Here is a 23,502-nt window from a genome sequence, read left to right as displayed (position 1 = left end):
CTATTTTTCCTCACTTTACTTGCTAGAAGCAAATCCTCAGTCATGTTTTACCTGCTTAAATGTTTGAAAACTGGTTTTATTACTCTACTTCCAATTATGAAGACTGTTTGGGCTGAGTTCCCTAATTTCCATTGTTGTGCCCGAGAGGCTGTGAGGTTAAAGACCAAGAGTGGTTGAGAACCCAATTGTGAGGATGATTATATATATGTGAGTTATGGATCGGGCTGCATGCCGCATCAATACTTATATGGATCAGATTGCACGCCGCAATAATATATATATATATATATTGGATCGGGCTGTACGTCGTAGCGATATGACGCTTGAGCTGTAGGAGCCCCTTCGGAGTCTGTACACCCCCAGTGAGCGAAGTCAACTATAAATTACGGATCGAGCTGCACGCCGCAGCGGTTACTATAATTTCTATTATTATGAGATACTAATGAGCCGAGTGCTGAGAGTGAGTACTGTGTGACGAGAGTTGAGTCACTAGTGATTGAGAGGCTGCCCGAGGAGCCATATTCTGAGTGAGTCCTTGCCCGAGAGGCCTTGGTATGATGTTTTCACTGATTTCTCTCTTCTTTTAAATAAGCCTCTATTTGATATATCGCTAAGTATTTGATTCCAAATGTTTAAACTGAAAATGTGATTTTATAACGAAAACTGATTTTAAACTGTAAAGATGACTTGATATTCTATTGATTACCCAGTTATGTATTTTTGAACTGCTCGTCACTGCTTTCAGTCCTTATTTACTCTAGTTACTTACTAAGTTGCCGTACTCACGTTACTCTTTACACCTTTTGTGCAGATCCAGGTGTCCGAGCGGCCGAGTGAGGGCTTTCAGCTGTTTCAGTATTTGACGAAGACTTCGAGGTAGCTGCATGGCGTCCGCAGCCCTATTCTCTCCATCCTATCTTATTATTTTTCCGCATTTCCTAGACTATTGGTGTATTAGGTATTCAGACTTGTATTAGAGGCTCTAGACTCGTGACACCAGATTGTTGAGGCTGTGTAGTTATTGTTATTTTGACCATCCGCATATTTCTGTTGTTTTAACGCTTATAATGACTTAAGTATTTAAAACCTGTGTTAGAAAATGACTTAAATGTTAAAGGAAAATGGGTCGTGGTTAGTTAATTGGTTGACTTGCCTATTAATGTGATAGGCACCATCATGACCGGTATTTGGGGTCGTGACAAACATAGAGCATGTTGTTGACTCAACTACACAATGAAAGTAACTTGCTTTCAAGACACTAGTTAGACAAAATCCATTAATTTGGTTTATGCCCTCATTTATGCAGTAAAGAATGCACGCGAGCTAAAATTCCATTCGACGTAATGTAGCAGGATTCAATACTGCACCATTTTCCATTTTCATTGGATTCAGAGTTTTTGAGAAAAAGTTTCCTTCATGAAACATCATGGATGGGCCAGATCTTAAGTGAATAAAAAATGTAAATACTTGGGATATTTTTACATCATCTATTACCAATAGTGGTAATTGAACGTAAAGTACTGGCTCTTGTACAACGGCGAAAGGGTCCTGAATCGTTGGATTATTACGACCTTAAGCAAATGTTTGAAGTTGAGATCAGCCGCGCTACACCAGTGTCAAAACACGAGAAGTTACCAAAAAAGAACGAAATGGAATTTGAGTCTTCCCCGAATTTGAAAACTTTAGCAAATCAAGTGGGTTGGACATAAGAACTATGAAATTCCAGAAAAAAGTGATTTTTTTTTTCAAGTTAAAAATGGTATTTGAAAATTAGAGTTGTGTTTGAACATGAATATAAATTTAAAATTATTTTTGAATTTTTTTAAGTGCTTTCAAGTAAAAATTTTGAAAAACAAAAATTTTGGAATTTTCAAATTTAACTTTTCTCTCGAAAAAAGTCAAAAAAAAAAGGAATCCATTTGATCAGTCTACCATTCCTCGTCTCATAATCATAAGATTAAAACCTAGTATTATAATATCTCTACTATCCCTTTTTATTAGTTAAATTTATGAAATCAGCACTAGTTAAACACAGACAACGGCTTTGCTCTCATCTCCCAAGGAGCAGCATTTGAATGGAGGACTTGAGCCACAAAGTTGCCATCAAAGAGAGGCAGAAAGGGAGGGGGAAGATAGATATGCACATAAGCAACCTAAACCCAGGTTTTACTTTATAATTCACAAAAGATTACCACTCAGAACATACTTGTTCATAAACTAAAAAACATCAAGCTCACTGTATGAAGTTTAAGCTAACACTGATCACTCGACTTTCAACAACTGCTGCTTCATGTCTATATATTAAAGAGTTCAATGTATGCAGACTGCTATCACTGTGATGTCTTCTCCAGTACTTCGCTACTCGGACTACTCCCTGCTACTAAGCTCCTGGCTTCTGCAGACGTGCATAATTAGGGATCAGTCGGAGGAGTAATATTCAACAGATATAATTAATCGCGTAAACAGTAATGGAAATGCCAAAGGTTGACTACTAATGACAACTCAGACTACTTCTTAAATAAGTTGACATTGCAGTAATTTTCCTTTCAAAACCTCCAAATAGTAGTTAAAACTTGATTGGGAGGCCCCAAAAGAAAAGCAAAGATTCAATTTCCACTCCATTCCTTGGAACCATAAACATACATGTACATGCTGACCTAACAGACATCGCATCAGCTTCCAGATAAATAGGAATATACGATAAGATAAAGAAAATTAGAAGTAGGCAGGGAAGAGCAAAGCATCAATCAAAAAGAAAGAATAAATGTCAGAGGGTATTTTAGTGATGAAATATGTTGTAGTGCTTACACTGTGACCTAAAGCTTTGAGCTGCTTAAGAATCTGAGGGTGGTTGTTGTTGCTGGGGCCAAATTGGCTGAGCCATATATGGACGGGTCTGCTGAGCATAAAGAGCTTGATCAACAGGCTTTCCCATGTACATCCCTGGAGCTCCAACCGGTGGAGCAGACTGCGGTGGCATGCCGTAATAGAATGGCAGACCCTCAGTTGGGCCTCCAACAGGAAGGGTTCCTCTAGGAATTGATGCAAGCACCTCATCTTTCAAGTCCTCCCTTGGTACAATGTCAACTAAGAAATCAAATATGTCAGTCCTTGTTATGGCTGCTGCAATATCATTTTTCTGCAGTGTCCTCCTTTTGTTCTCCTCAGTGTGGTTCCATGCACGCAGTGTCAACTCAAGTATGAACATCTCACAGGCACGAGCAAATACAACAGGTGCTTCTGCAGAAATCATCCTAACATCTTCGTCCGCTTTCATGATTTTCTTGATCCTTGCCAACGGCAGGCTATGATTCTTGAAATCAGTAACATGCTCGATTTCTTGATATTGATTTGCCCAGAAAGTTTGGAGTTGCTGCTGCAATTGTTGCTGCTGCTGCTGATGAATGTGCTGATAAGCGAGCTGATGTTGTGCCATCTGGGCTGAGGAAGCAGAAAGACCAGCTGTTTGAGGAGATTGAATTGCACCAGCTGAAACTGCAGGAGATGGCCCTGCCATTTGGTTAGCTTGGTATGGAGCACCATATATTGGAGCTGAGCTAGTAACGACTCCAATACCTGGAGGCTGTCCATTTCCATGATGATCCATTTTGTGCAAGTGGCCCTTCTTCGGGAGAATTCAAGGCTACCTTAGGCTGTGAGTAAGGTAGAAACAAGTAACAATTTTAGATCCTAAATATCGTCTTTACAGGTACCGTAAAGTGTATAAAGAAATCAAAAGAAAAACCAGTTATTCCGTTTAATCACGTCGATGGAAGCCCTGACTTATGAAGGATTAGAGAAGAAATTGAGCTCACAAGTGACAATACATAATGAGACCATAATAATAGTATCAACCTTCTTTAACAACTTGGGGGAATGGGCCTTCATGGACATTTACAATGTTGAAATTAAGGAAGTGTCCTTTTTAGATCTCTTATGTGTAGAAGATAGATCTCTTGTGCGTAAAAGTAAATCTCCCACAAAACCATTTGACCCCTTTAACTTCTCACTTGCACCTACCTATTGATTGTGATCGCTTCTTCTATACCTTCTATACTGAGGATATCAATCACATAGAGATAATTAAGGATACATGTATTTGGAAGAAAACTTCAGATGCCTAGTAAGGAAGATGCTATTAATACGGACCATTGAAATTACCAGATATATGCAGGGTATGCATGGAAAAGTATCTCAACCAACTAACAGAAGGAAATAAGTCAAATAGTCCCTCTTATCTAGATCTGCAAACTGGTGGGCGGATCTGACAACAAATAATCTGAAGGACATTTAATTCCAGGGCAATAAGAAGGAAATCTAGAGTGTAAAAGAAATGAAGTCATTAAGCTCCATCATGACATTGATCAGATCAATGAAGGCAAGATCTTAATAAGAAAAAGATATTAATGAGCATGAGAACATGCTCACCATGCAATAAGTAGCTGACTTTACTGCCAGGATGGAATAACTAATGATACAAAAGTTAACAGTTTTATAGAAACTACTGAAAACAACAAACACCACAAGCACTTCACCAGAATTAACAGTCATATCATTTCAAGTTTCTATTTATCCCAGTCTGGTTTGAAGTAAAAAAGGAAACATCTTCCAACTTGGGCACGTGGTGAGCACGCATCAAGTGTCACAAAATGTTCATACACTCCGGATAACTAGCTATTTTGTTACTTTCGGCTAATCCAAGTTCCAATTAAATTCCAACAGGAAGTATAATAGACAACACTTTCTTATAATGAACGTGTCTATCATGCATCTGGAAAATGTTGGGACAATTTGAGTAACCCGCAAATTTGTTGTTTTCAGGAATTCCATATCCCAATTCTTCTTAATTCAGGAAACGTGTTAATAAATGTCCCACAACGGGAAAACTAGTTATTCTATTATTATCACAGAATTCAAATACCGACAGGAATAATCCAAAACCTTTGTTATTTCCCAAGAAAGGAATTAAGCGGGAATAACAAGCACCAAAACATGCTTTCCACGATTGAACAACTCGACCAATTGAATTTGTTCCACGCATAAAACATTAATCCCAGCGCAGTCTTCAAGCATTCACAAGTTCATGGTGATTTATATAAGGAAACAGCAATGGAAGCATCTCTATCAAGGCAACTTAACCAACAAAGCTACCATCTTATGCATCTGCTAAAACCTCTGAATTAAAATTTCTGCTCTAAACACCATTAAGAAAAGCGTACATACGTGCACGTGACTATATGTGCCCATCTGCTCAAGAACATGGGACAACACTCAAACCTCAACCAACAAACAAAGAACCTTATGCGTCTGCTAAAACCTCTACATTCAATTCCAGTTCTATTATCACTACAAAACAAAAAGCCACACATGCATGCATATGATTTATGTGTCTATAAGCACAGAACACGACCACCTCATAAAATACTCAAGACTCTAACAAACCGACCAAAAAGAGAACACCACAACTGATCAAACCACCAATCAACACAAATAGCGAATCTGATATCAACATTAAGTACCTCTCTACTGATTGCAGCTCCAAATTCTTAATTCACCTCACGATCAAATCACCTAACATCAACCAAACAAATCAGCAAACCCATAATCTTAAAACAAAGTTAAAATATAAAATTAACCATATATCTCCATTCTAATAAAGTGAAACCACCCAAAGATTATAACCAAATTTAAAAAACAGAACAATAAAAGGCAAAACTCTTGCAAAAATGGAAACAATGCATATAGAGAATTGTACTTGAAAAATTGAAACTTCGATTTAAACCAAAAACTCTCACTAAAAATCAGACATAAATCTCCATCTAATCAAGCGAAATTCACCATAAAATCCTTTTTTTAAAAGCAAAATTCTTGTAAAAATGGAAACATGCAGCTGGAATATTGAAGCTGAAAACTTGAATTCCCGATTGATCGAAAAATTCAGCAAATTACCCACTAAAAAACAACCATGAATCTCTAACCAAATTAAAACCACCCAACTAAACCCCCCCCCCCCCCCCCCCAAAAGAACAAAACTTTCATGAGGAAAATTGAATGCAAATCGAAAAGAACCACTAAAAATCAGCTACAACTCTCAATTTCAATCAAACACCCACCAAAAAAAGAAGAAGCAGAATTCAAGCTGTATATGAAAGAATATAGACATGTAGATAGTAAAATGGGACCTGAAAGATTGAAACTTTGTGTTGATGAGAGAGAGAGAGAGAGAGAGGGAGAGTTAGCTAGGGTTCAATCAAAGAGGTAGATGATTGATTCCAAATGCAGCTGAAAAACTATTTTTTAATGAATTAATAAATACTGGTGAACAAAGTCTAGACCATTATGGTTTGTGTTGAGATACATACTTATAATTCTTTTATGATTTTAAGTTTAAATTTTGCAAATAAATATTTTTTGGTAAAGAATATAGGTTTTAGTGTTTCCTCCTTTTGATATAGGATAAAGTATGCGTACACACTATCCTTCTCATACGCACCTACTGAATTATTGTTGTTTGAACATAAGCCTCGGTGTAAATCTGTATTAATTAAAGTTTTTAATAGGAATACAAACACCTATTGTGAAAAAAGATAAAGTTTAGGTACAATTTTTTTGTATACTATATATGTATGTAAGGTACAAACTTTTTTGTGTACTACTCCATCAATCCGTTTTAATTAAGATAACACATTTCACTTATCGAGAGTTAAATTGCACGAAGTTTGACCAATATTTTATTATCATATTGATATGAGAAAATTGTACTTATAATACTTTTTGTGTAGTTTTAGTATATTAAAATTTTAATTTGAACATACTAAATTAAACTAATTTATTTTAGCTTAAAGTTTAGTTAAATTAATTCTCGATAAGCGAAATGTGTCATCTAAGTTGAAATAAAGTCGTATAAAAAAAAGTTTAGGTACAACTTTTTTGTATACGTATGTAAGATACCACTAAATAAAGCACCAGTGTTGTTTTTTGGGGTCTCTAGCTAGAACTCTCCACGTGCCCCGTCTGTCTAATTAAAATTTTGTTGTGCTCATGCTTACGCTCTAAAAGAGTTTAATAAAAAGAAAAAAGAAAAGAAAAACCCTACTTCCTTTTTCTTTTTTGTTTTCCTTTCTAAGAAAAACAAAACCCTACATAATTTTACTAAAACTTTTGTTTTTTTATGGCAAAGTGACAAAATCTTTTTTGTTTTGTTTGTATTCTGATCTCTTTTCCTTTTTTCTTTTTTCCGTTTGATCGGTAATTCACACTTGTTTTGATCGAAGTTTAAAAATGAAGAAGAAAAATAGAAGACGTAATTGTCGTTTAACTTCAAGTTTGTTGAATTCCTTTAATCACAGTATGTATATTAGTTATTCAGGATTTGAGGGTTAGTTCAAAAATAATTTATTTTTGATGGAATAAGATGAGGTAAGCCTCCATCGATTTTTTGCCTAATGCCATTCTTTGATATTTAGTAATAGTTGAATAATTTTGTGGTTAGAAAAATGTGTCTGTTGAGTGTTTTTGCAATTATATTATAAGTCGAGTAATCTTCTGTTACGAATGTTGAATTTCAGAGGAGGAAGGATCTAACTAAGCTAAGAAGAGAAGGAAATAATGCAAATAAGATAAAAAGGATTTTTCATTCATGCCTTTAAATGAGCTACTGCTCAATACATATAGCTCAAGACACGAGCAATAACCTAAAGACCAAAAAAACGAAATAATGAAACTTACAAGAGGTAGTAAAATAATAAGGTAAACTAGCTTAGTGAATTAAAATGTAAGAAATAAAACTTGTGAACTAATTAGCCGACCCCTTTCATTAACTTCACCATATAACCATGTAAGCCCATTGTACAAGCTTCAGCTGTAGCTTCAACCTCTTCCATTTTAAATCGTATCATATCTTCTATGCAGTTAATCCTATGATTCGAATATAAATTAGAGAAAAATACTCATTATAAAGATTTACGATGGTCTTTTGCATTTATTGACATAGACAGTAAGTATAAGATTTTTAGGTCATGATCATACAAAGGATTAAGTGAAAAAACTTTGACATTTAATTTTGGGTTATTTGATTCTTTATTCTGCAATCTAATAGTTATAAAATTTGTTTTTTTTTTTAAAATCGTGTTTTTAATAATTAAATAAGTTACCAACCAAAAAGGTAAGGAAATTGAGGCAGATTAATGCATTTCTGGAATAGAGTAATAATGTAAAGGGGGCGTATAGTGATACACTTGATATGTTTCCAATTGATAATTGATGTAGCCATTTTACTTTTCTGTTTGTAGACCATTTGGTTTCCACTAGATATAGCTTTTTGCCAAAAGAGCACTTCCTAAAGATACTAAATGTCAAATTATCGAGTCAAAGATAAATTAGGTTTTTGTTGTTATAAAGTCATCAAATATTATATTACTATATCCTAAAAAGTATAGCCGAGGTTCGAGTTATTTTATTTTGTGCCTCACACAACTGACACTAGTTGTGTGAGGCCTCTTTTTATCTCACATATTTGTGGACCCGTGTCTTACACATTTGGATCTACAAAATTCTGGAACCCACATAGTTGTGAGACAAAAAAGAGGTTTCACACAACTAGTGTCAGTTGTGCGAGACACAAAATAAAATTTTTCCCGAGATTCTATCTTTTGTCGGTCATACTCTCCCAATAAAATATTTAAAATATTTTAAATGAAAAATCTAAAAGCTAGAGAGTTACGACGGCTGCACTAGTAAAAATGGGATCAATTTATTAGAAGCTAAAGTTTGATAATTTACTTTTTAAAATAATAATTGATTACATAGACATAGTGCACAACTTGCAAACTATAACAATGATGGTTAAGTGATCTTTTAGAAAAAAAAATCGTTTTATTATGTTACATCGGAACTTCTTTACTCCAACTTTTTCTTCCCTCTCTTCATTTGGTTCCTCTCCTTGGGTTTTTTGAAGACAAATTATTGTTTAATTTCTTTTTTAAAAAACAAATGCACTTCATTCCCACTCCTAACTTAAACATGCATTGACTATTTTAATAAGTGAAGTTAGGAAAGGGATATAGTAAGTGTGTCACGAGTAGTTTTTTACATGACTTTCGCTTCTTTTTAATAACAATGAGAAAAATACTCTTTCAGAAAGCAAAGCTGCAACTCTTAAGTCTAAGCTATCTAGGCTCGAACTTAAGACCGACCTAGAAATTTAGGAGAAAATGTGATGAATTATTTCAAAATCGACTCGAGTTATTTTTTTTAATTAAATTGATTCCGCCCAAGCTTTGAAAAAGGCCCCTTATTGCTCACTATTATGGACAACTATCATAAGCTTTGCTCCATTGAAAAAGATATGTGTTCTTTTTTTTTTGGTAATGAAGAAAAACTTTATCCATCACTAAGTAGTATGGTTACATGGTCTGGTCCTCCCATTGGGAGCAGACATATGCATATTAGTAGTAGTAACATTACAACCAAAAGAGGACATTACAGAGTTTCCGAGCATAGCCAAATTATTTAAAATAACAACATTAGTGGTGGTAGTCCCAGTAATACTAATACCCTCTTTGTCATCCTGCACAACATCTTTGAGGTAGTCTGGGACTTCTGAATATATCTCACTATAATAGACATTGACTTGCCGAACTCCGTATTGTGCCAGTTCATGTGCTATCTTGTTGCCTTCATGGAAGTTGTGTAGGATTGGTGGATTCCCCAACCTCTTCAGCTAGTACCTGCATTTGGAAATAAGTGCATTATATGGTGGAGAATTAACAGTTTCAATTAGTGATGATATAGAAGCTGAATCTGTCTCTATTTGAAGGTTCGTGAACTGATAGGCTACTGCTAGTTATAGTCCATAGCATAATGTCTCAAGTTCTATATATAGAGGAGTCGAGCCATTGGATTTTTTGGTAAAACCTAGAATCCATTCCCTAATGGAGTCTCTGAAAATACCTCCTATCCCTCATTGTTTAAATCTACCCTTAAAATCCCCATCTATGTTTAATTTCAGTTGGTGCATGGTAGGGGTGTTTCCATTTAGTAGTTACTTGTAATGGTCTGTCTAGTTTGCTGTAATTGATGTTACTACAGTGCAGATATTCCATGGCTCTTAAGATAATATTGTTTTTATCAATTGAGTTGCAAAGATTATGAAATGTGTTTCTATTCCTATTTAGCCAAAGAAGCCAAAGAGTAAAGGAAAAGAGACAGTCCCATGTTAAAGAGTGACATGTGATTTGAGGTTTTTGCTTGTAGAGGCTATTCAGCCAATGGGCAGATTGGGTGTCAACTGTTTGTATGCTAACACCTACGGCTTCCCATAAATGTTTTGCTATTGGGCAAAAGAGAAAAATGTGTTGCGGAGTTTCCTCAGTGGTGGGGCAAACTGAGCAGTACAAGAAAGTGGCAATCCCAATGTGACTTAGACATGTCTTTGTAGGTAATCGAACATGGTAGCATTGCCATAGAAAATATTTAAGCTTATTCTAAGTTTTCAGTTTTCAAAGCCAATCAAAGTTTTTACTTTGGTTTCAGTGGTATTAGAGGTTATAAGAGGGTACACAAATTTTGTGCTAAAGATACCATCTATGGTGGGGGCCTATATCGGAGTATCAGTGTGATTATAGTCATTTGCAGTTTGAAGGGAGCGAATTTCAGTTAAAATATAGGATGGGAGCTCGAAAGAGAGTTGTGACAGGTCCCATGAATTGTTAAAGAATCGAAATCTTGAGAGTTGAATCCTTGTATGATAGAGGACCTTGGATCATACTACGTAGGCTTTTTGTACAAGGCAGCTAGTTTGCATGCCAAAAGTCCACATTGGAACCATCTCCAATATGCCAGATAATAACATCTTTGCAAATGTCCATCCTATGAGGATGTTTTTCCATATGAAGGAGTGAGATGTATCTGAGAATCGACCAACATGTTTGGAATTGAGAACTGCAGCCCAAATAGCAGTGGGATGACTAAAGAATCGCCAAGTGAGGCTTGTAATAACATCTTTGTTTTTATCGGAGGATTTTCTTATGCCTAGACCCTCAACATGCTTAGGCAATGAGACAATGTCCGATTTAATTTAGTGGATTTTCTTGGATATTTGGTTGCTACCCCATAAGAAGTCACGCTGAATTTTATCAATTTGACAATGAGTTTTTTTTTGGCAGCATTATGTATTGCATAACGTGGTTTGGGAGGGCATTAAGGGTGATTTGAACAAGAGTAGCTCTCCCTGCTAGTGATAGGAATTGAGTTTTCTAACTAGTTAGTCTTTTATTGAGGTTGTCAAGGATGAAAGTGTAGTCCGTTGGTTTGGGTTTGTTACCCAAAGTTGGAAAGCCGAGGTATTTTCCAAAGCTGTCACTAACTTTGATATTAAGAATGGTGGAAATGGAATTGTTTTAGAGTAATAGAGCAATTCTTTGAGAAGAGTAATTTAGACTTGGTGTGATTTATTTTTTGCCCTGATAATGTACTAAAGTAGTCAAGACCGCTTGATTGTATTGACAGATTTCTCATTGGCTGCTGCCATTAGGGTTAAATCATCCGCAAAGAACAAATGGGAGAGGGGTGGCCCTTTTAGGCTAAGCTTGATAGGGTCCCGAAGAGTTAAATCAATTTGGTGCTTTATGAGAATGGATAGTAGTTCAATACAAATGATAAAAATGTACGGGGACATAGGGTCACCTTGTCTTATGCCCCTGATGGCTTGAAAAACTCTCTTTGGGATTCATTTATAAGGACAACAATACGAGTGATTCTGGGTGGGAAGTTAAAGTAGTGCAGGGCTCTACGGATAAATGACTATTCAAGTCGGTCAAATGCCTTTTCCAAATCAATTTTAAGGAGGATTTTTCCCTTGGTGCCTTTGATTTTATTGTAGTGATGGATAATTTCTTGAATGAAATGGCATTATCAGCCGCCCATCTTCCTTTAAGGAAGCTTGATTGAAAAGGGCCTATTAGGTTGTCCAGAAAGGGTTTGATGCGATTGACAATGATTTTAGTAATGACTTTGTAAATTGTATTGCAAAGCCCAATTGGTCTGAAATTTTTAAGTTCATTAGCATTAGTGAACTTGGGTATTAGACAAAGGAAGGTAGTATTAAGTTGCTCTGGGATGGTGAGGGTTTCAAAGATAGAGTGACAGTAATCAAAAACTATTTTATTAACAATGTGCCAATATTTCTGGTAGAAGAATGGGTGTAGTCCATTCGGACCGGGAGCTTTGAAAGGTTTAAAAGAAAAGATAGCCCTAGTGATCTTATAATTTTGTAGTGGTTTATCTAGGGCTAACAGATCAGTGAGTGACGATGAAATTGGGGAGGCTTGAATGCTTATCCAATTTGATGATTCGTGACTTGTTTGATAGGTATTTTGGAAATAAGTGAAGGTGTGCTGAAGGATTTTATCGGGAGCATTAATGCAATTGTTATGTTCATCCTTAAAAAAAGAGATATGGTTTTTCCTTCTCCGATTTAGAACACTTATATGGAAAAATTTAGTACTTGTATCCCCTTCACTGAGCCAATTAATACACGACCGTAGTTTCCAATAATTATCCTCAATTTTTAAGAGATTGCTATACTCATTAGTGAGGGTTTGTTCAAGATTATGCAAGAAGGCATTCGTAGGATAATGAGTGGATTTTTGAATCCCATTTATTCTTGCCAGGATTGTTTCTTTTTGTTAATAACATCACCAAAAGTTGTGGCACCTCAGTTTTTTACTTTGTTAGTGAAAAGGGTGGTAGCATTGGATAAGTTATGGCCATTCTAGGTGTCCATAACAATAGAATTAAATTTCGGATGATGGCACCAATAGGTTTCAAGACGAAAAATACGTTGAGTATGGAACCTAGTGTGGTGGGATAGTGAAATTAGGAGGGGTGTGTGATCAGAGTACGTCTTAGGGAGATGGGTAACAAATGCATCAGGGTAATATTCTAGCCATTGTTCATAACAAAATACCTATCAAGTCGTTCACGAATTAGGTCGGAGCAATTATGTCTATGATTGGACCACGTGTATTTTTCTCCTTTAAAACCAAGGTCCATAAGTTTGACAGTGATTAATACAAGATTGAAAACGTGAGGCTCTATTGCGGTTAATAGGTCTGCCTCCCCATTTATCTTGTTGACTAGCCACTTCATTAAAATCACCACCTAGGAACCATATTCCTTTATAGTTATTATCAATATTTTCTAGGTTTAGCCACAATTGAGACCTAATATTCACTTTAGTACTAGCATAAATGGTAATAAATAACCAAGGTTGGTGATGTGGAAGTACTTGGATCATGGCATTAATTTCCTGACCATCAAGGCGTATATGATTGAGCTGGACACTGGTGTCGTGCCAAAGGATGGCAACTCCTCCAGATTGACCTTGAGCAGGGATCTCCACCATATTGGAAAAGTGAAACTCATCTCTAATGCCTATATGATTGGACATTCGAGTTTCAAGAAGGGCAACTAAAGAAGGGTTGTGAATATTAAGTAAATCCCTAAAATGGCGCTTGAATTCATCATTATTACCACCCCTGATGTTCCAAATGACAAAGTTAGGGAGTCTATTCATTGAGGGGTCTAGGGGCGGAGGGGTATGACACTGCCATTCACTGATGGGCTTAATATGACTGCGAAGTTGCCTATTGCCTCGTTTAGTGGATGTCTAATGTCGAGGGAACATTTGTATCGTTCTAGTGGGCACTTGCAAATAAACTTCTTGTCCTTTATTGCCTGAAATAACATGATCTTGAATGCGTGCAGGTTTGAAATTTCTGTGAACGATGTTATATTTAGTGGTGGGATGATCTTCTTGTGCGCCACCATTTTTTGCTCTCCTGGTACGGGTGCATTATGATGGAGATGGGGTTGTGCTTGATGAATATGCATCGGGGGTGAGAAGTGTTGTAGTATAGGCTGCCATGTTTTGATCCTGTGGAGCGAATAATGGAAGTTGATAGAGGAGCTGCATGTTCTGTAGTGGATTGTAGTGTGGAAGATTCCAATGGGCCTGCATGTTGTGAAGAAGAGCAGGTGCTAATGCCGGAGCTATAGGGTCTAGAACATTTGTCAACCAAAGGTGGTTGATGTAGTTTGACATCGCTAGCCTCATGCCCTCTAAGATTAATTGTGCTAGAATTTGAAGGTTTTGAAGAACAACTAGAACCTCTTAGTTCTGAATGTTTAAGGTGAAGAAAGCTGCCTAGCCCTGAAGCCCTTGTTCTAACCATGTCGTTGGTTGATGATCCTGTGGGAGGGCATTGGTGACATATATCAGGAGATTGGGGTTTGGTATTTGGTTATCCATTCTAGACAATATGGATAGACGTTGGTGAGGGGGAAGCTGATTCAGTGGTATTATCCTGCGTGTGGTGGTGGTGGGGGGGGGAGGTTGTAGTGGATTCATATTGTGAAGGGGAAGATGTAATGAAATGGAGGGATTGGGGTACGTGAGGCAATGATTGAGTATCTATTATAGGAGATTGAATTTGCATGTTTTGATCAATTACTTCCAACCCTGGGTTATCCGTAATTGGAGAGTTGGTTTACATGGCCACGTGGCAGGAATTAGATGACAAGTCATCTAGGGATGTATCAGGGGAATTATGAGTCATTAGTGGAAGAGGAGATGGAGTGCTTGTTAGGCGATTAGGGGGTGGGGCCGCTATTTTACTTAGAGTGGTATGGCTGCATGCAACCTTTTGGCCACGTGGAAACACAAGTTGGGGAGTTGGGGAAGGGTTTCGTGGAGGAAAAGAATGAGCAAGTTCTATGGATTGGTTATGGATTATTCCATCCAAATCCATTATGATAGATTCATCCACAAGTGCTAAAATATTATTTTCAGTGTGTAGAGATGAAAACTTATTAGAGGTGGGAATAGACGTGGTAGTATTTGTATTAAGATTATTAGTCTTTTTAAAAGATTTGTAGTTTATCCCGTTCTTGAACAATTGATCAGTAATATCAGTGTTTTTAGGCTTAAAAGATAGTTTTTGAGTATTTAGAAATTTACATGATGTTGTATCAAATATATTGACATTGATACCTGGTGGTGTTTCTTGAGTTTTGACCTGTGGTGAATTGGCGGTGTATCGCTTGTGTTTGTTCCCTTTAGGAAATGACACTGTTTGCCATAGATCCTCAACTGCTTTCCCCTTGCTTGTGGAGTTGGAGGAGATGACCCAGGGGCCTTCTTGTGTCTGCTTCAATGTGTCTATTGTAGGGTGGGAGCATTATGGTGCTGTGTGACCCAGTCTACCACAGGCCTTACACAAAAAATTCTCATCTTTATACAGTAGTTGTTGTATATGCGAGACAATTTGAGCTACAGTTTGGACCGGCTGGTCTAGTGGTGCTTGCACACATAGTCTCGCATACCTTCTTCTGATTGTTGAGCTTGTACAAGCATCTATGCGTAGCAGCTTGCCAATTGAGTTTCCAATCCTTCCAAGCACTATTCTATCATAGAATTCTGTGGGTAACTATGGAAGGCGAATCCAGACAGCTGAGTAGACTTCTTTAGCTTTGCTAGCAATAAAATTAGGCTCCCACCTTTGAACAGAGAGGTAGTGTCTATTAATAAACCAAGGGGCCTGTTGTAGAGCTTTTACCATCTTTTCTTCCTTGGTAAACTTAACTACGTAGAAGTCTGATCCTAGGTCTATTAACGGAAAGGGTTCATTTGGTCTCCAAAGGTCTTGGATCTTTTTTTTTGAGGTACTGGTGGACAACTCTTTTACCCAAGAGTTTGATTATTAGAAAGAACTGCCAGGGTGTGTACATTCTTCCTCTGTCTTCATCTGTTAGAGAAATTTGTTTTAATTGAGAGGAGAGAGGTTCATGGGAGGAGTCATCCCTCAATTAAAAATTTGTTTTAATTGAATAATCAAACATATTAATGTTTGAATTAATTGGAGTGTCCGTTATATTTTTCCGGAAGAGTAATTTGTCCTTAAACGAGGCAGCGGTTGGAGTAATAAGGGTGGAGTGATTATTGGACATTGAATGATCAATAAATATGTCTGGTGGTTTAGGTGGAATGGGAGTCTGAGGTGAATTTCCAGCGGTTTCTGGGTTCATTCCTGGGAATTGTTTGTAGTGTTCAAGGGCGTGGGTGAGTAGAGAGAGGGAAGAGAATTTTCTTTCTCTGATGAAGGGGTTCAATAATTGAAGACGAAAAAGATATGTGTTCGTTGTTTGATTTGATTCAATTTTTCACTTAAAAAGGATATAAATTAATTATGTCGATTGGCTAAATATACAAACTAAACTAAACCAAATAGAGTCAACTTTTTAATTGTATTTTTGTCGAGTTTTCCTCAAAATTCTTGATTTTATTTTCACATGATGACACAAATTCAATTCATTCAATATTTCACTCTATGATAGTCAAAGTCTTTACTTTATAAGATAAAAAACAAAAGCTATTCTACTGCACGATATTGGTGTACCACAAAATACTGTCTAATAAGTTTACTTGTGTTTTTACATGATACATTCATTATGTAAGAGCTCTTATATACGCAAAAGTTGAACGTCTGTCAATTAGAACGAGTATATGATAATGACATTTCAAGTTTGTGACGCACGACTTAATTAAGGCACCATACAAATGTAAGGTCACAAAACGTGTCTATGTCACAGTAAATGATTGTTGTTTCATAATAACATGGTTGTAATTATCAATTTAATTTACGTGTTTAGCTTAGGCAAAAGCGTTGAATATAATATTTGTAATTGTAACTTAACTGCAATACATATATGGATATTGTGAATCATTCGATCTAATCTCTATCTAGCTATTTATCGATACGATATTAAAACTATCCCCTTCGACATCAATAAATTAGTTGTGCTTTAGTTGTGTTTGAAAGCTCCTCATTTTTAGTTGATTTGGATTTGAGCTTTCTTCTTTGTCTTTATATATTTTACTTTTGTAGTGCCATAAACGCAAATTCTTGTACAATTAACTAAATAACTTATCTAATATATTCTAATCCATGCTTCATATCATAAATTATTCAATGAAGTATAATCTCCACTCTACCATGGTGTTTATTGATATATTTTGGTCTATCGACACATTGAACAGATTCGTAGTTGAAATTTATTACCAACAACGGTATAAATATTTTTGCAATATATACCCAATTAAAAATTTATTATTTAAAGATAATTTTTAATATTTGAGAAGGGATTTTCACATGCATACAAAATCTAGATATTTATATATGACTTAAAAAAAAAAGATATTGATATTGGGTACATGCGCAATGGGGGCATCTAAGACTAGTAAAGTTCAATGTTACATCAAGAGAAAATAATTGGCAGTCTTCCAAGTGAAGGTTCGTCGCACAAAAGCCACTATTTTAATTTTTGTTACTAAAAAATCATCCAAATTGAGGTTTGTTGCACAAAAGTCACCGTTCTAATATTTGGTACTTGAAAATCTTTCAACTAAACCCCGATTAACTGAAAAATACAACATGCTGGAATTATATATTTTTTGCACCGAATATCTTAAGTGGCATGTTACCGATGACCACTAATGAAATTTTCCCTGAAATAATTTGCAGATGATCATGTATACACGAGTTCAAAATATTGTAAGTGGCTTGTATAAGATATATGACATGAGCATCAGCTTGAATTATCCTTTCATAAAGTTTCAAATGTATGAGTTTTAAAAGCATAAGAGCTATATAGAACTACTTTTGGTCGGTCTCACAAGTCACATCTTAACATCTTTAGCTTAATTGTCTCAGTTACATTGATCCTATAACTATATCCATCCAAGTATTCTTATCCTTACCTTTTCGTTCGTATGAGTTTCTCAAGCAAACATGTATTATATTTAGTTAGTAGTAACACTATAAAGTCGATGATCAAGAGTTAACTTAGTAATAGCAGCATGTATTACGTTCTAATACAGGGATGATCCTATTTTGATTGGGTATTAAGATGAAATGATATTTTTATTGCATAAGCATTAAGAGTTTCCGGAGGTTGAGGTAACTTAACTTTTGATAATGGTTAACTTTTCTTTTTCCAAAAAGAAGTCGAACTCATATAAAAAAAATATATAGAAAAGATCATTAAATTCTCTTAATTTTAATCCAAGGTTTACGTTTGAATGTCAAGCACTACATTCCAAATTTGAATATCTTTATTTTTGCAATTAATGACTTAAAACCCTCTAAATTATCATGTGTTGCAGGTTTCTATAGTCTCATGAACTATAAGGGTTAATGTATAAGGTAAAATTTACTGCTTACAGGTGTACGTTTCTCGAGCAGACATGTAGCAGTAATAATAGGATGGAGATGGGTCAGTAGATAGTTAATACCAGATACAAGCTTGTAATCGGTATTGTGTAAATTCTGAGGACGTAAAGGTGGGGAAAGAGAATTTGAGAGTAAATTGCCGGCTGGAGAAAGCAGTATTAAAGGAGCAGTAAATTCCGAGGACGTAAGGGTGGGGAAAGAGAATTTGAGAGTAAATTGCTGGCTGGAGAGAGCAGCATTAAAGGAACAACCATTACAAAAAATCATAGAATTTATTTCCAACATTATGCAGGCATCAAAGAGGGAATTTTATTCATTTTTAAGAGGGAACGATTTGGAAATTTTGTCTTCTCAGATTTAACTATAAATAATAACATTTGTACTCAATATAGGAATACTAAACACTCGAACTACAAAAGCTATCATTCTTTCTCTTATTTTCCTAAGCTTTATAAGATTGTTATCAAGTGTTTCCGATTATTCTTAGATCCGGTGGGTTTAATCTAAAGTCTTGGTTTGTTCTTTAAGATTGGGTTTAATTATTTTTATTTTATTTTTTATACTTTATGATTTTATTAATCAGATTAATTTAATCTACGTGCCTATAAACCACGTTTACAAATTCGACTGTACCTCTTTTGTGAATAAACATTTTGATACCCATCGTGGGGTCTAGACAATTGTGGTGTTGTTTTGATCTGCTCATCTTATACTGACGTGCTTTAAAGTTTTTATGTTTTAAGCATACTACATTTATAGCACATGATGATTTCAACAACTACCTCAATATTGGTGTGAACAACAACAATGAGCCTGTGAATAATTTATATGAGGGGACTCAATAGGATGATTCAACGAGTGAAACCCATATTGATGGGAACGAATCAACTCCGAGCCCGATTGAAAGAAATACTCGAGATGCGAGGATTCATACTCATGATGATTTGGATGACGAGCCCATGGCCGATATTGTAAAAGTTTTGACCGAAAATTATGAACCATCTCTCAAGACATGACCAGATAATGATTGAGCTTTAACAAACATTATTGGTGGCTTTAAATATTCAAATAGTGAAGTTCGAGGGGAGAGGGGAGTTTAGATCGAACAACAACCTAGAACCGGTAACGTCGCTTCCAGAGGGGAGTTTAGATCGAACAACAACCAAGCACGTGGTGCAAGCAGACGATCCTTACTCATGAGGTGCATGGGGGAAATAAATGCTCGAATGGATCAGAATGCTAAGGAATTCACGCTCGGATGTATCAAATCCAGGGGGCACCTCCGGTCTTAAAGGGCCCAGACTCGAAGAAGTATATACAATTGCTGTTTAAACCTAGTGCGGCTCTGAAGTTGATCCCAAAGAGATGCCGGATATTCCAAAATATGATGGGGCATCGGATCCATAGGAATACATAACAACTTATACCATAGTTTTGAAGGGAAACGATTTGGCTCCACATGAAATCGAATTAGTCTTGCTAAAGAAATTTGGCGAAACCCTAACGAAAGGGGATTCAACATGGTATTCACTTTTACCTGAACGCTCAATTGATTGTTTTGATAAGTTTGATTCTTTCATCAAAGCTTACGCTGGAGCGAGTAAAGTTCAAGCTAGAAAAGAATATATTTTCAGAATCGCTCAAGACAACTCAAAGTTGTTGCGAGAGTTCGTGATCCGATTTCAAAAGGAGAGAATGTTTGTCGTGACCTAATTCCGGCTATAGGTCGTGATGATGTCCAACGTCGTCGTTAGGCAAGCCAACATTAAATTATTAATTTAATTATTTATTTTATTATCTTTGAAATTATGGGTTTTATTAAGTAAGGAAATTAGGCGTAGAAAAACATGGAGATATAAAGCATTAATTAAAAAAAGGAAAAAGGAAAAGATGACAGTACTAGATAAATACCATAAACACATACTAGGAATTTTTAAATCTCGGCGTCACAAGTGCATGAGCATCTACTAGGAAGTATAATCCTAATACAATACTTGTCTGGAATGTAAAATAGACAGGACAAAATAAATGAATATGATAGAACTCCATGTGCTGCAGATCGTAACATGAAATGCAAATCACCGTAAAATCACCTCAACAGCTGCGCCCATACGCCAAATGACCATCAAAATTACCTGTCTCAGTACCTGCACAATCAGTGTTAAAGTATAGCATGAGTACGTAAATCAATGCGTACCAAGTAAGTATCTAGCCGAACCCCGAAGAAGTAGTAACCATGGGTCGACATCGACACTTATTGGTGGTCCAATAAATCAGTACAATAAATTATAAATAGATATGAAATATAACGGTAATGATGAGGTAAGAAACTGCAATTTACATAATCCTCCAACATAATGATAGTATGGATTCCTCAAATATTATGTTTTATCTCAAATAGATAAAAAATATCATGTAAATGACAAGTCTCAAATTAAAAGGGAAATCTCATGAATATTCGGACTCCGAGCTATATTACGCACGAATTATGCCGAGGTCGTACGCTCCGATCTATAATAGTCGTATATATACACTGTCGAGATCATACCGTCTGATCCATAGATGCATCTCAAATATACTACCGAGGTTGTACGACCCGATCCATAATGCTATATTTTATAGCACTGCCGAGGCGTACAACCCGAGCCACATGAATAGAAAAGCTCTTCAAACTACGAGTCAAACAATTACAACACAAGGATGGGCACATAAAGAAAGCATATTTTTTACCAAATATCAAGTATTCCACCAAAAGTCAAGGTAATGAATCTCGACGTAACATAATCCCTAATCAAATTCCAATTATAAATTTAAGTAACTAAACTAACAAGTTGAGTTCAAATGATACAAATATTGCATGATAAAGTTCTAAATCTACCCGGACATAAACATGATTTTAGCTACGTACGGACTCTTGTTACCTTGTGCGTACGAAGCACCGACAACTAGTAGCAAATAACAATTTAACACATGTGGGGTAGTTTCCCCCTCACAAGGTTAGACATGAGACTTACCTCGCTCTGAATTCCGATAATCGGCTCCAGTGCCTCTCTAACTCTTCAACCAATTTCAAACGATCCAAAACTAGTCAAACAACATGAAAACCAATCAAAATATACTCCAATACTCATAATTTAACAATTTATAACAATTTTCAACTCTACTCGAAAAGTCAACAAAGTCAACCCCCGTGCCCACATGTCCGGATTTCGAAACCTTTTGAAGATACATGTTGCCCATTGTACCACAAACTCAAATATATAATATATTTTAAATTCCATGTCCAATTTCGTGGTCAAAATTCAAAGTACCATTTCTAGGGTTTTTTCTTCAAAATCTCAAAATTTCTACCAATTTTCATGTTAAAATCCATGTATACTCCATGTATTTAACTCAGAATGTATGGGAACCACTTACCTCATAATATATGATGAAAATGACACTCCAAAATCTCCCCCAAGGTCGGACCCAAGGAGAAAAATGAGATGAGATGAGCTAAAACCCGATTTGAAACTCTTATACACTGCCCAGACGTCCCTCTTCATGAACGCGACATGTCCCTCGCATTCGCGAAGCCCAATCAGCTCCTGCTCCAAAAACCTTATTCGCAAATGCGAGACAAAGCTCGCAAATATAATCCTTACCAACCCATCCCTTCGCGAACACAACCATGCCTATGCGAACGCGAAGGCCAAAGTCTCCAGGACAGCTTCACCTATGCGAACGCGACACTCTTGTCGCGAACGGGATGCACCTCTGCCCCGTACCTTCCCGAATGCGAGACCTCCATCGTGAACGCGTAGCAAAAATTCCCAACAACCACAAATCCTTCTTCGCAAACATGTGTATCCCTTCGCGTTCCAAAGAACAACACCACAAACCAGCACCAACAAATCATCCAATCCTGGTTCGAAACCATCCTGAAACACACCCGAGGACCCGGGACCCCGTCCAATCAGACCAACCAATCCCAATAACTTATCCAAACTTGTCCAAAGGCTCGAAATCCCATGAATAACATCAAAACCACGAATCAACGATCAAAACCTCCCCTTAACTTTCAAACATTCAAACTTCGCCAAATGCGTCCGAATATAAAATGAACCTATCCAAGGTCCTGGAACACCGCGCGGAGTTCGATAACACCAAAAGTCTATTTCAAGTCAAACATAGGAATTCTAAACTTTCAAAATGAAAACTTCCTATATTAAGCTCAAAAATGCTCCCAAATCATACGATACTTAATCCAAACGTTCGCCCATGTTTGAAGTCACCTTACGAACCTATAGGAACCTTCAAATCCCGATTCCGAGGTCGATTACTCAAAAGGCAAACTTTGGTCAACTATTCCAACTTAAAGCTTCTGAATTGAGAATTATTCTTCTAAATCAACTCCGAACCTTTCCAAAATTGAAACCAGCCACAATGCAAGTTATAATACATGAAGTGAAGCTACTCAAGGCCTCAAACTGCCGAACGACATCCTAAAGCTCAAAACAACCGGTTGGGTTGTTACATTCTCCCAACTTAAACATACGTTTGTCCTTGAACGTGCCAAGAATCTTTCTAAAGTCACCAAAATTACTGTGTAACCCTTCGCACACCTACATGTGCCACCACAATCCATATGAGCACATTAGCTCAACCCAGACTGAAGATCCTTCCTGCTACCTTATCCCACAAGTCTTAAAATCAAATTCCAACATCCAAAATTTCTTATAAGATCTGGTTCGAGCATACATACACCGTATTAGTTTCAACCAGTCTTACCAAAACATGATTATACACCCATGTTATAATCACACAATGCACCGCATAATTCGTATGCCCATAATAACATCCTCCAACTACAATAGCTGCAAATTTATGAACCCGATGCCCCTAATATACCTCGTAACACATATAAGTCATGTTCCAACCCTCACAATACTGCAACGATGAAAGAGATGTGTAGAAACTCATAACCACCTGCTAAATTAATAACTCATGGAGTTTCTCTGCTTGACAAGAATCATTGTCTCATTATAAACTGATTAGTGACATTTTTCCTTTATTATACATTATATAAATCCGATTGACTAATTTCAGGTCCAACAACCCTTTTTTGCCCAGTATAAACTACTCGGGAAATAAGCCATCCCGAACACCGTCTAAAATCTCATATGATGCCATAAATGATCCAACAAGCCACAACTCGAATGTGACCAATAAG

At 36.4% G+C, this 23,502-nt stretch overlaps 1 protein-coding gene across 4 annotated transcripts; it reads right to left on the bottom strand.

Annotated features, from left to right (window-relative positions):
- Window positions 1-2,139: 2,139 nt before the first annotated feature.
- On the bottom strand, window positions 2,140-6,336 carry LOC104238445 (nuclear transcription factor Y subunit C-9-like). 4 transcript variants are annotated; one of them, XM_009792801.2, is made up of 5 exons: window positions 6,183-6,336; window positions 5,520-5,571; window positions 3,577-3,653; window positions 2,809-3,495; window positions 2,140-2,395 (listed from the first exon to the last, which is right to left on the bottom strand). In XM_009792801.2, exons 3-4 carry the CDS (start codon window positions 3,605-3,607, stop codon window positions 2,834-2,836), a joined length of 693 nt encoding a protein of 230 aa, XP_009791103.1. In that variant the 5' UTR covers window positions 3,608-3,653; window positions 5,520-5,571; window positions 6,183-6,336; the 3' UTR covers window positions 2,140-2,395; window positions 2,809-2,833. The 4 variants fall into 4 exon arrangements, with proteins under 4 accessions (XP_009791103.1, XP_070013490.1, XP_009791101.1 ...); XM_070157389.1 differs by having other exon boundaries at window positions 6,114-6,284; XM_009792799.2 differs by having other exon boundaries at window positions 2,809-3,653.
- Between the last annotated feature and the right edge of the window lie 17,166 nt (window positions 6,337-23,502).

The sequence above is a fragment of the Nicotiana sylvestris genome, chromosome 1 (assembly GCF_000393655.2).
Source record: "Nicotiana sylvestris chromosome 1, ASM39365v2, whole genome shotgun sequence".
Taxonomy (NCBI): domain Eukaryota; kingdom Viridiplantae; phylum Streptophyta; class Magnoliopsida; order Solanales; family Solanaceae; genus Nicotiana; species Nicotiana sylvestris.
The sequence above is the reverse complement of the archived record's forward strand: the minus strand, read 5'-3'. Positions and strand labels throughout refer to the sequence as shown.

What these genes read in the sequence shown, in the direction of transcription:
- LOC104238445 (XM_009792799.2), bottom strand. Translation starts at nt 3,607, where the DNA reads ATGGATCATCATGGAAATGGACAGCCTCCAGGTATTGGAGTCGTTACT.